At 38.3% G+C, this 15,606-nt stretch overlaps 1 protein-coding gene and 1 long non-coding RNA gene across 50 annotated transcripts in view; one reads left to right on the top strand and one right to left on the bottom strand.

Annotated features, from left to right (window-relative positions):
• The window catches only part of STRBP (spermatid perinuclear RNA binding protein), a 63,280-nt gene that overhangs the window by 17,694 nt on the left and 29,980 nt on the right, over positions 1-15,606 (top strand). For 42 of the 49 annotated variants that reach the window (XR_003078045.3, XM_015279427.4, XM_015279426.4 and 39 more), the window contains exons 2-5: positions 3,035-3,206; positions 6,057-6,274; positions 10,115-10,280; positions 12,719-12,863. Coding sequence is in view for 48 of the 49 variants with exons in the window: in XM_015279427.4 (XP_015134913.1) it covers positions 3,204-3,206; positions 6,057-6,274; positions 10,115-10,280; positions 12,719-12,863 (532 nt within the window). In the remaining variant the exon portion in view is untranslated. Of the gene's footprint in view, positions 1-3,034; positions 3,207-6,056; positions 6,275-7,014; positions 7,167-10,114; positions 10,281-12,718; positions 12,864-15,606 lie in introns of those variants that run through there. The other 7 variants (XM_040649047.2, XM_046901762.1, XM_046901759.1 and 4 more) reach the window with 2 other exon arrangements.
• Positions 414-15,606, bottom strand: part of LOC121107051 — a 52,271-nt gene continuing 37,078 nt past the window's right edge. The window contains exons 2-3 of the long non-coding RNA XR_005840397.2: positions 11,803-11,914; positions 414-6,947 (exon numbers count right to left, since the gene is read on the bottom strand). This is a non-coding gene — a long non-coding RNA (uncharacterized LOC121107051). The remainder of the gene's footprint in view (positions 6,948-11,802; positions 11,915-15,606) is intronic.

The following is a 15,606-nucleotide window of genomic DNA, read 5'->3' as shown; positions in this document are numbered from 1 at the left end:
TTTACGTTTCAGGACCATGTGATACAGAGGTAAAGTGACTTTCTCAAGCTCACCAAGGTCCTGTTATTGCTGGTGGCTTTTTCTAGAATTTTGTTGCAAGTGTGGGTGAAAACCCTTGCATAGGACAACCACATGTAATATTATTGTAACTTCAGGCTGGACCTTAGCTGTTACTTCCATGAGTGCACAGGGACAAGTATCCTGCTGTAATCTAGAAATAAAATGAGGCTGGATGTATGGAGTTGCTGCTCACTGCATATCATGCTTTCTGGTGTGTGTGAAGCTGAGCTGTGTTCTGCTGCCTTGCTCCATTTGGTTGAAGCAGATCTGATTTTTTTTTTTTTTAAGTTCTCCTTAATTCTGCATGTTTTCAAACATACTTTGTTCTGTATATTGCGTAGGTATTCTTGTAGTAAAAATCCTATTTAGTGCTTTTATTGAAAATTTTCTTTTAAAGATTGAACTGTATTAGGTTTTCATTTCATTCCTGTGCATGTTTCTCTTATTCTAATATTCTTAGAATGCTAATTAGCATAACTTGCAGGTATGTTAGCTCCAGCTTATTGTTCAGGAAGTTTTTTTTAAACTTCAAGTTATTATGATAAAGGTACTGATAGCAATACAAGGTCCCTCTGTAGTTCACCCGTGTATGCTCAGACCTCAGCCACTCATGGATGAGAAAAAGGGCAGGTAGTATCAAACTCATAAATATCTTCATTCTACTGCGTGACATTCTACTTCACTCTATTGCGTGACATTGAAACTTGAACCTCTTTTAAGACGATGGTTACTACCCTTTTAAAGCAGACTTCTGAGAGGTTTTGGTGATTTTACTTCAGCCGTCTGCATCATAGATTGAAAGTGAATGTTTCATAGCTGCTCGGTATTTTCAAAGAACACTGAAAAGCACTAAGGATATCCAGAATCGCACCCTGGGGGTATGGCTCTTTTCAGAACTTGTAAGGTAGATTGCAGGCTTGCCCTCTAGACAACAGTCTGCTGGCAGTTCTTCTGAAGTACCAGAATTTGCTCAGCCAGCTATCTTTGTCCATCTGCTTTCAATATACTGTACGAGCTGATAAGCAACAGCTTGCAGTAGACTTAGGAGAGAGTCCAGGCTGGGGTGTTGCTTGGAGTCTGAAGACGTCATGCTGGGCGCATGCTGAAGTCAGCAGTACATTCCAGTGTCCTCTGCCTGGATTTGCCAAGTTACAGAGAAGACATCAAACTGAAAATGTGAAATGTTGGAGTCACAAGGAAGAATGATTATGTGAAGATGGCTCTCTTCAAATTGAATCCAGCTAATTTGAAATAGATGATCTGGAAACGTGTCTGATAAGTATCTCTAGCTTGCCATCTGCCGACTCTAAAGCATATTATTTATTATTATGACTATTATAGAAAAAGCTAAGCAAAAAAACCCAAAAAACCTCATAGAGTCTGGTTCTAGAGATGGTGAAAAGCTATTCAGTTTGAATGAGCTTATGACTAGCTCATGTACTAAGTAGTGCCAAAGCAGTAGTCTTGGTGCTTAATTGTGCTTCCAGCTGTCCCTGCTTGCCTTTCAAGATCACCTAAGGTAGGAATCTGGTCCCATTAAAGAACATCTTATTTGATCGCTTCTAGGAAGCGATCTAGTAGAGTGTTAAGATAACTTGGTACAATATATACCCTTTGTGATAAGAAAGGAGGTCCTTTAGGGCTTTTATTAGCTTGCTGTTCCCAGGCATTTTTAGTATGAGTGTGTTAAACTTTCTTGGGAGTTACTCCTTGGCAATCCTGAGCGGCTGAAGCAGACAGGCCCCAGCTTTTCTTTTTATCCAGTAATGCATCCTATACTCTGTGGTGTGAGATACAAAGAAATTATTAGGCACTTAGTATTGAAACTATTGGTCCTGTAAAACTACTCTTCCTAACTTCAAAAATTGGGAAGAAGAATTTATAGTTACCTTTTCTTTGGAATGCTTAAATCTCTAAGATGTAACAGTTTAATTATTCCCTGTTATACCCCAGAGGCTTAAACATCTACTCAGCCTTCAAGTCATCTCACCTGTCCCTGTGCTGTTGCCAAACTTGCTTTTAATCTCCAGAACCATGAAAAATTTTTGACAGGCAACATGCAACATACTGCTGGAGAAGTAAAGACTGACATACAGGAGAAAAGGAAAACATTTGTGTGTGTGTGTGTGTGTGTGTGTGTGTGTGTGTATGTGTCAACCTGCAGAAATTTTGACTGGGTTTTCCAGTTACTTCAGAATGTTGCCAAAAAGCTGATGCAACAATATATACAGTGAAAGGAGAAAACAGGAGTTTTCTCCAAGAACTAGTGTGTTATGCTATGCAATAAGCTTATGCTTTTCTCTCTAGCACTACCTGCTCTGTCATTCTCTAGCTTAGTACAAGAGGGCTGCTCTGAGAGGCTCTTTTAGCTGCTACGTACTGGAAAAAGCAATGCAAGGGCAGAAAAAGCAGCATGAATGATTTCAGCCAAACAGGGTCACAATTCTCATGTCTTCAGTTTATTATAATGTACATCTCTTTTTTAATAAGAAATTAGTTATCGCCACCTGAAGTGTTCGTTCATGTTGTCCGGCTTCTGACACATTCAGAATCAAAGGTTGCACAGAGGATTTCAGCTGCTAATTACTTTTTAATAATTAAATTAATGTTAACAATAGCTATCTTTTCAAGCTGGTTTCATATGGAATGTATTTGAGACATTGTATTTCCAATCTTCCTCACATCAGAAATGTAAGTTGCCAGTTGGCTGGTAGTGCACTGAGAAAAGCTCTAACTGGTATGGGAAAGCAGTTACATACGTGTGGGCACATCACTGAAGTTGCTTCCTGTAGTGACATCTGCTATTGTTCTGGGAAAAAATGATTTGGTGAGCTCTTCTCTACTGTGAAGCCAGCTTGCTTTAGTCAGTGGTTTGACTTAGTGTTCTGCATTGAGCACTTATTGGAATTAACATGTTTCTTCTGTTTTCAAGTTGTTTTTCTCTCTCTTTTTTTTTTTTTTTTTTTTTTTGCAGGTGAACTACAGAAAGTGACTCTTACAGCATCTTAGCTCTATGAACTCTTGAGCTGTCAAGGGACTGAGAGGCTTATGAAGAGGTTCTGTCAAGCAAAACAGCTCTTATCAAAGACACCAAGGAGGAGGGAAAAGGAGAAAGAAAGAGAGAGTTGAAACAGTAACAAATCATGGTAGGTATCTCTATCTTTCATAGGGTTGCATTAATAATATTCTTTGATGATCTTGCATGGGGCCCGATGAAACAAGTGAAGAGATATTCTGACCTTGCACTAAATTGGTGATGGTACTGCATACTTTGAGCAAAGCAGATAAGGTTTGATATTTTGTTAGCCTTTTTAAACCAGAGAGTTGTCTTCTGAGCCTGCATTACATAAATTATTAAATGTGAATGAAGGGGATGTTCCTAAGTCTCTAATAAAACCAGCATTAACAAGCTGTAGCAAATAGTGTGAGTGACCTTGAACTTGTGGATTGCATAACCGAATGCTGCTATTCCCCTTTCACTCCTTGCTCACAAAAGCAAGTGTGAAATTACTCATTTTTGTACATGTGTATGGAAAGCTGAATGCATGTGTTCCTATGCACTTTTAATTAAAACATAGATGAGATATAAGTAAAGGATATGTACCAAGTGTATTTAACTAAATGAGGAGTCATTTCTGGTCTACCTGGTGCTGCTCCCAAATTGGGAACATCAGAGATGATTAAATTATCAAGCTGTATAAATGTGAAGGACTGTGATGGTAAGATTCTGAAGATGTGTTCACAAAAGGGCAGTAAACCAACTCAGTTCTGAAAAATACTGTGGAGAGCAGTTTAAGCATACTGATAGATTTTAAGTTCTCTTACGCGTTATTGCTGAGAGAAAGGAAATGAGAATAAATGCAATAAATTTTAAATACTCTTCTCTAACACCTGTATAGCTGATGACTGATGATAGCCAGGATGTGTGTTTATATGTAAATAAATATTTACACATATTTATGTGTGTGTGCATGTGTATGTGTGTGTATATATATGAGATATATATTTAAAATGAGATCCGGGACAAGATTTTTACCTGTTTTAGAGCACAAAGGGAGGAAGAAAATTTGACACAGCAGAGCTGTCAATATAAAGTCTTCTTTTGCTATTACTTTTGGTCTAAACTGTAATGAATAATTGATCTTGCCAATGCCTAACTGTTAGAAAAGAACAGAAATGTCTTCAAATCTGAGTTAATAGTCAAGCAGCAGCAAACTGTTTTTCCTGATTGATATTTCATGAGATTTGAGGTGGTAGGGATGAATGAATAAATCCAGCTTGTCAATTTTCGCTGCAGAACTGCAGCTTCTTTGTGTACCCAAGCTGCAGATAAACCTCAAGAGGAACCTTCTGGAAATGTTTTTGCAATCTGTGAAAGTACTGGAGCAACTCCAGACCCCTGGCTGATGAGTTTTAACTACCTGAATTGTTGTTGTGGGTAGGCATGGAGAAGTTAAGGAAGTAACTGTAGCACTGACCTTTGAATGTAATAACCAAGGAAGCCACAACCTGTTCATTAACAAGTATTAAACCCAGAAGCTTTCCACATCCTTCACAGGCCTGTTTTGCGGTTGGACTTGATGATCTTTAAGGTCTTTTCCAACCTGAGCAATTCTGTGATCTTCTATGACCTGAAGGATGTGTGCTATTACAGAGTATGCTGCCGTTAACAAACCCACGGACTAGGGGGTAAAAACTAAAGCCATTTGCAGTGTTTAATGTGTAGGAGGACAGAGTTCTGGTTGATGATTCTAAGTTCCAGGGGACTTTCAGTAGTGACTGGCATGTGTCTAGAGAATGTTTAGAGGTGTACTTGCTGGAGGTCTGTGCTGTGAGAGCAGCTGGTCCAGGTCACTGTTTAGATCAGGTAAGTCTCACTTGGATAGAGTGTGGCAAACCATAACCTCTTGGCACAAGTTGCTTAACCAGTTACGTTTACCTCCTTCAACAGTATTGCTCAGATCTTGAAGTTTCACTGCAAACTCATCAGATTTTTAAGAAACTATTTCTGCACTCCTTACCAGCTTATCCCTATCCTCATTTTCGTTCATGCCTTTGTAAATCCCAGTGCAGTTTGCTAAGCTGCACTTAGTAATATGTAGTGTCTGTGACTTCGTCTGCAGCAGCAACAAAACCACAGGGGAGGGGCTATTTAATTGCTTTGTTCTAAAGGGGTTGCCATTGACTTCTAACAGAAATTGAGACAGCTGCACTCCGTGCATCTAGAATGTACGAAGTTGTGTTTAAGAGAGTCATCTCCATATTATCCTTGTCAGCCCTCTGCTTTCATCCTGGGCTATTTAGGTTCTGAATTAGCCTACTTTAAAATGTGGCTACCTTTTGGAATCAAGGCCCGGGCTTTTCTCTTTGCTTTGAGCTATCCAGCTACTGAAGCTTGAGACACGTCAGCAAAGGTCACTGAAATTCAGGATCTAAGTTCCTGCAAGTATTCCTGAGTAGGGTGTTTCCTTCAATACTGTTACTCGCAATTTTTATCTCCTTGATATGTGGGGTGTAGGTGTTCTCTCACTGACGTTGAAAACCTAATCTAAATTAACAAGCGAGTCAAAGGATGAGGGAAGTTAAAGATGTTTGAAAGCAAAATGAGTTGCCCAGGACCGAAGGGATGTACCTCCAGAGCACAATTAATCTCATCCTACTGTGTGCATAAACATAAATTGTGCTCCAGATGTGCCAGTTCCTCTTAGCAGCCAGTATTACTAGCCAGTAAAGGCTTTTAGGCATCTAATGCTAGGTGCCAAAAAGAAACCCCACTTTAAGCCTTGTACCTTTTGCCAGCTTACTGCTGATTCCATGGTAGTCTTTGGTGTCTGCGTATCTCTCTGATAAGAAATCAGTCCTGCCAGATTGTAATGCATGGTCATCATAAAACATTTTCTTACATCTATCAGGGAGGACTGCCATTCAGGTAGTGTCTTTCTATTGATAATTGAATAATTTTGTTCTTTTTCCTCTCCTTTCCCAATCTGTAACAGAGATCTATCCGATCTTTTGCTAACGATGACCGCCATGTTATGGTGAAACATTCAACCATTTATCCATCTCCAGAAGAACTTGAAGCTGTCCAGAACATGGTATCAACAGTAGAATGTGCCCTTAAACATGTGTCTGACTGGATGGATGAAAAGAACAAGTCTGTAAAATGTGAGGGTGATGTGGAAGCAAAAGAGGAAGCTGCAGAAAGCAATGCCAAGTGAGTGAGTTGAGCTTCATAATGTGTTACTGTACAGCTCTGAATAGGTTCCTTTCCTACTAAATTAGAGCTGTAGTGTACTTTGATTCTGTACATATATTTGTTGCATACAAATATTCATCGGAGGAAGTGGATATATTTGCACTGCTTGAGGTGGGAACGTACAGAGTGAGTGCAAGGAATAGCAATAAGCAAGATTTAGGCAGCAGTTGTTCTCTTCCTTTATTTTCATGTAATGTGAAGTTGCATTTTAGCAGTTAAATATTTCAGCAATAAGTGTATATATGTACCTGTAACACGTTAATGCAAATCCACAGTCATGTAGCTTAGGGACTCCTTCCATTTAAGAAACAAAAGATTTTTATAAACTTATTGTTTACCTAGCAAACCAGCTTTTGTAAGGATCCGTTATCTTCTGTTATATAGTGCTCTGAGTGAAACATCTATTTGCTGTATGTCCCAGTCTACTCCTTGACATGGTGCCTAGTTTTCTTGTTCTAGCATAACTCCAGTAGTTGAAGAAGCAGCTGAAACAACTGGCTTGTTATTTTAGGTTTCTTGGTGTATAACTTTTTAACTTGGGCACTTAGAACCAGAACTTGGGCTTCCTGTCTCATATGCTCTCCAGCTCTGGTAAGTATTCTCTCCAGTTTGCAGATGAGGAAGTGAAGCACTAGGAGACAAACAGTCATGTCATGACATGAAAAACCTGATTTCCAGTTCTCTGCTCTTCCTGTTAGATAATACTTCTCCATTGAACTTCTTGGGACTCTAATCTGGTTACATCCGTAACGTAACCTGCACTAGAGATGTAGTCAAAGGACTCTTCCAATTTCCTTTCCTATGGTGTGTGGAATATTAAGAAAGTCTGCAGCTACATGGGCTTTGCCCAGTAAGTTCTGTTCTTAAAACTGATAAATGGTGTATTCTTTATCAATATGTATTCCTTATGTTTTCTGACACCTTTTATGCTAGTGAAAGTTCTACTGTGAGGCCTTTTTTTGGTGTCCTGGTAACTAATACATATTTAAAGTTGTTTACATGTGGGGTCAGGGTGTAATACAAACTACCCTAGCAGCAGTATCAAAAATACTGATGTGCTATGCTATGTATTTCTGGAGTGAGATACAATTCAGTGCGGATAACAGAAGAAGACGCAGTCTTCCTGATTCAGAGTTGTATCAGTTTGTGAACTGAAAATACAGTATACTTGCTTAATGTGAAAGAGACACTGATAACCATTATATTTATCAGTTATTCCTAAATTCATAATGGGGTATGTTTGAAATTTTAAAAATGAAATCCTGCTTCCTGTTTTGTTGTTGTAATGTGGTTCTTAGCTCTTTCCAGGTCTTACAAATTTTTAGAGTAACATTCAGGAAATGCAGTATGAAGCTCTGGTGTGCCTCACTATCTGAATGTACTCCAATTTAGAAACAAGAAATGTGCTACTGTATTAACTGTGAAAAATCCTTTGTGGGTGGGAGGAGCAGCAAGCATTCATGACTTGGTATCCTGCTATTTCCAAGCAGCATTGTGGGTTCTACTGAAAATTCCTCAAGTATTAACAGGATTTTTCTGCCTTTTTTTTTTTTTTTTTTTTTTTTTAAGTATTTACACTTGCCTTTGACTACGTCTAATACAAAGTTATGGGTCTGGGAACTATCAAAAGAACTGTTTGTTATGTGTGAAGTTTAAATGGGGTGCCACCTTCTTAGGATATACTGTCTACAAAGGAAATGTTCAGCCGTATGAAGACCAAAATATAATAGCTTTGAAAAGTAAATGTACAAATTTCCTCAATTTGATTTCTGTGGCTTTATGTTTTCCCTAATAAATATTTAACAGACACACAAACACTGGCATTTCTGTGTTAGGCCGAGCTGCAATGTATCATTTTTTTGGCATGCAATGTATTCAAACAGAAATAGCAAAGCACGTAAATTCATGAATATTGCTACATCAACTAATGTAAAAAAAATAATTTTGGACAGCCAGTTGTATGGCCACTGCAGAATAATTGTGCTGTATTGAGAGGCTGCTTTTCTAGAGATGGGACAGTTAAATTTTGTCATCTTACCGAAGAAGGTTTTTATGTTCAGATTCCCACAGGAAAAAGTCTTTCTTGCCATGCAGTGCACTACACATTTTGTTGGTTATTTTTTAGAATTACCGGCTGCGTTTCCACATGTCTTCTGATGTGGACAACATAGGCCATGAAACTGATTTTTTAAAAATAAATTTTAAAAAAGTAAAGTTCCAGGCCTACATTAAGCACTTTTGAGACAACTGGATAGCCTTGCCATTCACACCTTCACCGTGGTATGTTTTGTGCTTCCGCTCTACTACAAATCTGGAGTAGAGTTATTGTAAACATCCATGCATTATTTATACATATAGAACAATTTGTTTATTTATGCATTTGTTTGGGGGCAGATTATTTTACTAATCACTTACAAGCTAAAAGGGGCTAAAGTATATTTCCCTACAATGTAAATTATCTTCATTGCTAGCTACAAACCATTTTTAAAGGAATTCTGCATTTTCTCATGTATCTGCATCCAGATACTGGTTAAGTAGCATAGTTCCAGGCTAGAAGTTGAGATACTGTTTGCTCTTCTAACAGTAGTTACAAAAAAGCCAAAGCCTGTTTGCCTCTGGCTGTTTCAGGGAGAGTGGGATTGCCACAAGACTGACCTTCCTTTCTTCTGTTTGTGCAAACACCTATTGCAGCATTTGCACTTAAAATACTTGGGCAGAGTCTGTGAAATGATTAGATGATGTTATTTATTGAGTGAAGCATAGAATTTCTTAAGATCCATTTGATGATCTTGGATTACAATGTGATATGCTTTGTTGTTGTTTTTTTTAATCCAGTCTAACCTTCTGGATGGTGAAAATGACAGGAACAGGGATGCTGCCTTACTGGCTGAGATGATTTACTACTTTTACTGATTATGTGCTTTCTGTTGTTTTTGTAAGGGGGATGTGCCGCTAGTTGGTGCCACAGTATGTGAGATGAGTCGTGGCAGTAGCTGGTTTTGAACTGTCAAAGGTGCATTTCTTGCATTTTCCTTGCTGTTTATTATGCAAGTTTTATGGTTTTTCTTTAGCCTACTAAACTGGTTTTTGTTGCAGTTTTCTTCTCAATACTCAGAACTAAAATGTTCTTACATCGCTTTGCAAGTTGTTTGCTGTGGTCTTTAAATGTTCCCCTAAACATTAGCTGGGGACTGGAATCTAGTGCCTAGTGTTCAAACCTCTATTCCTGTAGGTTCCACTGGTGAGACCTGTTGAAGGAATTAGGCCTGGAAGGTTTTCTGGAATTAGGACTTTTCTTGAAAAATCAGTTTGCTAAATCAAGAGATGCTAAAATTAAAACTTTTAAAAATTATTATTATTTTATAATTTTTAAGGTAAAGGTTTGAATATATGAATTAAACAAAAGCCTTAAGAAGGGCTGTGGCCATGTTTAAACTTGGAGCATTGCTAAAAGACAGCTCAGATCACTTCTACTAACAGGAACTCTGTCAGAGCTTGTCTAGACCATAATTACTGTATTCTTTTGGTAGATTTGCAGATAGTTTTGCTTTTTTTTTGTGCTTTGTGACTTGAGCTAGGCATCTTCTGCATTCATGTGAATTGCAAATCAATGCTTCGTTTTTTTCATAGGAGCCACTTTTACAAAAGCATTCTATGCTTAATTTTCTGATAAGTAATATGCCACATTAGCACTGTAATCAGTCCCATCCATTTGTCTCCTCACTGTTATAGCATAATACAAGTATTTTGAATATGTAAAAATACCATTTTAATTACTCAGAATTATTTCATTTCCAGGGATCAAAGTGGTCGGACCTTGTGTGGTGTTATGAGAATTGGCTTGGTTGCAAAGGGTTTGCTGATAAAAGATGATATGGATTTGGAGCTGGTTCTCATGTGCAAAGAAAAACCCACAAAGACCTTACTATGTATAGTCAAAGACAATCTCCCCATTCAAATTCAGGTGAGTTAATTCAGGGTAGTACTGTAGTAATGGCTAATAGCACTGCAAGGTATGTTTGGGTGAAGACTAATTCATTCCAGAAGAGAAGTGTGTTATAGATTAAAGAGCATACCTTGAATCTAGGACAACATGTAATATGCATGACATCTCTAATGTGTTGTTATGAAGTAGCTATTCACAAAATTTAACGTCTTGCTCATGGTGCTGTCCTAATCCCTTTTTGCGATATCAGTTTTCCTATGCTGATAGCTAACTTTTCTATTTAGTAACTAATACTGCTGATTTTTGTTCTCTGCTCCAATCACTAATGTGAACTAAGCGGCAGTCCTAGAAATAACTCCTTGCTCAAGCATGTGGTCGTTGTTGTCCTCTGCTTCCCTGACTGAACTTTTTGAAGTTCTACACTGTAGCAGCTTTGCTTTCCTTAAGTATTCCCTAAATAAGTGCCTCTGTACGTCTGAAGTGAGAAAAAAGTCAATTTAGATGGTCACTCATTTTAGCTTATTTTACTCACAAGCTTATAATTGTTTTTATTTATGGCTATTTCATTCTAATGTTGGCATCCAGCACTTAAGAGTTAACACTGGTCTCTTTAAAGCAGCTAGGGTTAATGCCTTTAAGTCCAATGCAGATTGAAACATGCACTGTTACTGAGAAACTGTGCCCCAAAATATTTCACTGCAAGTGCTTCTCTCCAAACCAGGTCCAAACAGGTTTTGTTTCCCTCCTGATCTGTTTTTCTGCCTTGTGTTTATTTCCACGTAGACTACATGTGTTCTGCCACTTTTGACAGCTGTTGGTTCTCACCGATCCTTTGTTCACATAAAGGTTTTATTTTAATGAAATAGTAAATATTGTGTTTGCAGACGTGGTCCTGTCCATAGCTGGTCAAATAGTAAACTTGAATATTTGTTGTGGGATGTGAATGGAGAAAGGTTGAAAGTGATAAGAAAAGCTAGTGTATGCTGGGGTTTTTTGGTTTGCTTTTGTTGGTGGTGGTTTTCTTTTAAAGTTGAGCTAAGAGGGATCTAAATCATGAAACCAGCTTAGAACTATCATGACAATAAAGAGGTTTTGCAGACACGCCAGATAAGGACAGACAAGAAAGGTATCGGTTTGTTGGTGGACGAAACCTGCACTTGATATACAGAGACTTTAGCTTCTGCTTTATTTTGCCTTGTAGGCTAACCCTGAGCAGATGCTTAAGTGATTTCATCTCAACACTACTGGAGTTGGAGCGCAAGTCACAACAGGGAAAGCAGTTAGATATGTTCCAACTACTAATGTTCTAACCTTATAATCTTGCCGAAACATAGAAATACAAGGACTTAGCTTTAGAATTAATTTGTAGTTTTCTGTGCAGGTCTTAAGGGTGAGAGATACAGATCAGTTGAGATAATTTTGATGCTAGTTAGGACAAATTATTAGGCAACTTACATTAAATTATTTTGTAGGTAGTAATTAAGCAAGAAAAAAAAGTCTGAAAATAGATGAATTTAAAAAAAAACCACTCTTGACTTACTGATGCCAGGAGAGGAAGGTCAGGTTTTCCAGCCATTCTCAGGAATCTCTTCTGGGGCTGGTATTAATGAGTGCACTGGGTAACAGTGGAGTCTCACATTCAGTTTCAAGTGCTGTGTGGAGAAGGGAGCAAGAGACAAAATCAGAAAAGAGTGAGCACCTTAAACCTCTGAAGAAAGATTAATATGTTTGTGTTTGAAAGAACGCAAGATGGAATACAACTGTGAGTTTCTAAAAGATGTCAATGGTTATTTATAAAGGGACAGGGACTCAGTACCTCCCATGGCTACCAAAGGTAGTTTAAAGTGGAATTCATGTATTTGGAAGAGTAGCAAGGGGCAGTTTTGTTGCAAGCCAGGCCATCAGAATTGCGTGTGGATAAGAATCTGCAGAGATTTCATCACCTCTCCAAGCTATGTGTTGGGATTTGAAGAGTGGCTTAGAGTTGGTAAGAAATGGACTTTGTGAGCCACTCCTGTTCTGGAGGCTGTTGTCCATGAGTGCTGACACTGAGGGTTGTGTTGGTCATACTGCACACAAGAGCTTTTACTGTTAGAAGCAGTGTTACTGGACAGGCGTGTATTTTCTAAGACTAATAGTAGCTGTTATTATTTCCTATACTAGCAGCTACAGAAGTCAGCTTCTGTCTTTTTTCTTAAAATAAAGAAAAATGTGATAATACATTGTCCTTTGATAGCGGAGCTACTTAGCAATGTAATTAAATTTGCTGCAGAATATTTTTTTCAATTATGTTACTGGGGTTTTTCAGTTTGTTTTTAATGAGGGAGGCAGGGCCATACTTGTTACTGCAATCTTCTGTAGCCTTCTTGTTAGTTCAAGAGGTGTATTGCAGGTACAGAAACCACAGTTTTTCAGTTGATTAGGAGATTCTTGAAATCTTTCTTGGTGACTTTCAGAAACTTACAGAAGAGAAGTATCTCGTGGAGGAGCATGTAAATGAGGCAGCTATTATTATTCGTAACACAAAGGAGCCCAAGCTAACCTTGAAGGTGATACTTACGTCCCCTCTCATTCGAGATGAAGCAGAGAAGAAGGAAGGAGGTACACAGAGCGTTTTAACTTGTTTTTAAGACTATTCTATCTAAATTCTATCTAAATGCCCTGACTGTGCAGCACAGGGTTAATTAGCAAATAGGTTTTTGATTGTGTATTTTGTACTAACTAGACTGGCTATTGCCACAGTTGGTTACCTTATTTGTTCCTTAAGATGACAATAGTCACTTAATTGTCATGTAACTATGCATTAGTTTTCATTTGCAAGTAATCTTGGTAGTGTTAACTTTGACACAGAATATCTTAGTTCTCCTTTCTTTCAGACTTGCTAGTTAATTCTTGAGCACCCCAGCGCTGCACAGTCTTTTTTTAAATTCAGTCAGTCAAGTGGGATTGGTACATAGTATCTTGACAAACTCTTAAAACAGTTTCTCTTCTTATATACATAACAACCTTCCTGCAAAGCTTGCAAGTATATCCCCATGACCCTCAATTTTTGTTCTTGATACATGTGTATGTTTCTAGCTTTAAGAGTTTCCTAACTTGGATTCAATTGAAGTTAGGGTGCTATAACGGAGTACTTTTGCTTCTGAATTAAACGTACCTCATATCCTTGGTGCAAAATAGATTTAGAAAACTGTAACTTAGTTTCCTTCTATTCCTTCTCCCTAACTGCCTGACCTCCGATCTAGTCATAAACCCCTTTTTAAAGAACTGCTGACTAGTAGCATTGATGAGGCTGGAAACAAAGAGAAATAGAGAAGAGCAAAAGTAGCCATATTTTATTTTTTAAATCATGTCAGTAATTTCTGCTTCGCTTCCCAAGCCTATCCCTAGAGACCTTGCCACTGGATGATGTCAGACCTTTGACCAACTGGCCATTCTCTGTCATGACAACTGAGGCAGCTGGGCCCATGTGGGCTAGGGAACTCCCTGTCGCTCTCTTCCCATTCTAGACTTGCCACAAGTCCTTTGCTTCCTCCCCTCTCCCACATGAGCTACCGATACAATATGAAATGTTGGTCAGTTTCTCTTCATTTTTGTTTGATGCAAGGGCAGGAAGGCTCATTTTGAAAGAAGACTTAGCACTCTGGCAGCAGTTGGATGCAGAGAAATCTTACAAAACAGATGAATGGCAAAGATTACCTAATTTTATTCTCAAATTAGTAACTATGCTCTTTTGCAAGACCACTAAAATGAAACTGCATATTACTTTAGTTGTTCTTCAGCTTTCCATAAGACACTGGTCAGGCTTGTTGTTTCTGCAGCTGATGATGTTTCTAAGGAGATGCACAAAGTGCAGAACAAGTTTTAATGATAAAGCATTTGTCGTATGCCCACAAGGTGATAGTTTTCCATAAAGACTTCCATCCAAGTATGTTCTTGCAAAAAAAAAAGGGATGCCATTGTGGCAGTGAACTCTTAAGACTCCTGAATTCATCTTAAAATGAATGAGGATTTGAAGTTTAATACTTTCCTATATCTTAAATACTCTATTATATTTTCATTGTCTTCAAATATTCCTCAAAACGTAGAACTGTGCTACTGCCTCTGGAGCAGTGTTATGCTATTATTTCTGTAAAGCCAATAAGAATAGTTAAGGAAAATGGATCTTGTTTTAAGGCACAGGTTCTTTGACACTGATTCATCCCAAGTGAAGCATATGTATTGTCTCCCTTTATAAAAGGTATGCAGATGTTGATATGTAAATTGAAGTGGTAAATACAAAAAATCATATTTTTTTTACAATATTTGCATATCTTTGAGACCCTTTTACCAAGGGAAAATATTCAGAAAAAAAATCAGCTAAAAATACCTTGAGCTCCAAAGAAAATAGTGCCCTTTTTTTCAATACTCCCGGAAAAAACGCCAACCAAACTTAATTACAACCTTGTGCAATTTTAAAAACTGTTCCAAGTTTCATCCATACCTTCTTTTCAATGCCTGTCAGTTTGCCTTTCATCTTTAGTGTAAGACAGGCTGCTTGCATCCAGGAGTCCTGTCAGCCTCCCTCAGAGTGCAGAGGCTACACGAAACTGACCAAGGTTTCACTGTTCGGTGGTGAGCCACTAATCCTCCTCTAACCAAATCAGTGAGGTTAGGGCAATGGGCCTCCTTCTCAGTGCTCCCATCTGTTCTGTAGGAATGCTGTGTGTACCTTCATGCCCTGATGTCAGAATGTATTAAAAACATTTCTGGATTTCTCTTCAGTCCCCACCTCTTTGGAAAAGTGTTCATGTTTGAACTGTGGTGTTTGCCCTATTTGTTTTTGCTGCTTGTTAGCAAAAATAAATAGTGGACTACTGTGTGTATGTGTGCGCGCGTGCATTTCAGTGTTTCTCAAATGGCTATCCATAAAGCTCTGCTTTCTCATGTTAAGAAGCATCTAAACGCTTGCATTTTGCTTCAGATTAAACTGAAACTAATTTTTAGGCATAACATCAAATATAAATTGAGCTCTCCAGACCAGAATGCTGTACCTTGCAAATCAGCTCTTGCTACTGAGCAATAGTTACATAAGTTTATATAATAATAAACAAGTTCAGTTACCAAAGTGGTGCTGGAATCAGCCCTGCTCCATAACTGAGCACCTACTGCATAAACAACCTGCCTTTGCTGGCAGACAGTGATGCTCCAGAACAGAGGAACCTTGCCTCTGTGGAGAACACAACACTCCTTGTGTGGCTGACTTAAGTGAATGAAGACGGCAGCCACTGTAAGGAGAGAGAGTAAATACAGCAAGTGGGGAGAGACTTAGTGAAGATTGCTTCTATGTTGCAGAGTGTGAGCT

Source organism: Gallus gallus, chromosome 17 (assembly GCF_016699485.2).
Source record: "Gallus gallus isolate bGalGal1 chromosome 17, bGalGal1.mat.broiler.GRCg7b, whole genome shotgun sequence".
In the NCBI taxonomy this organism is placed as follows: domain Eukaryota; kingdom Metazoa; phylum Chordata; class Aves; order Galliformes; family Phasianidae; genus Gallus; species Gallus gallus.
This window is presented reverse-complemented; position numbering and strand designations above follow the sequence as displayed.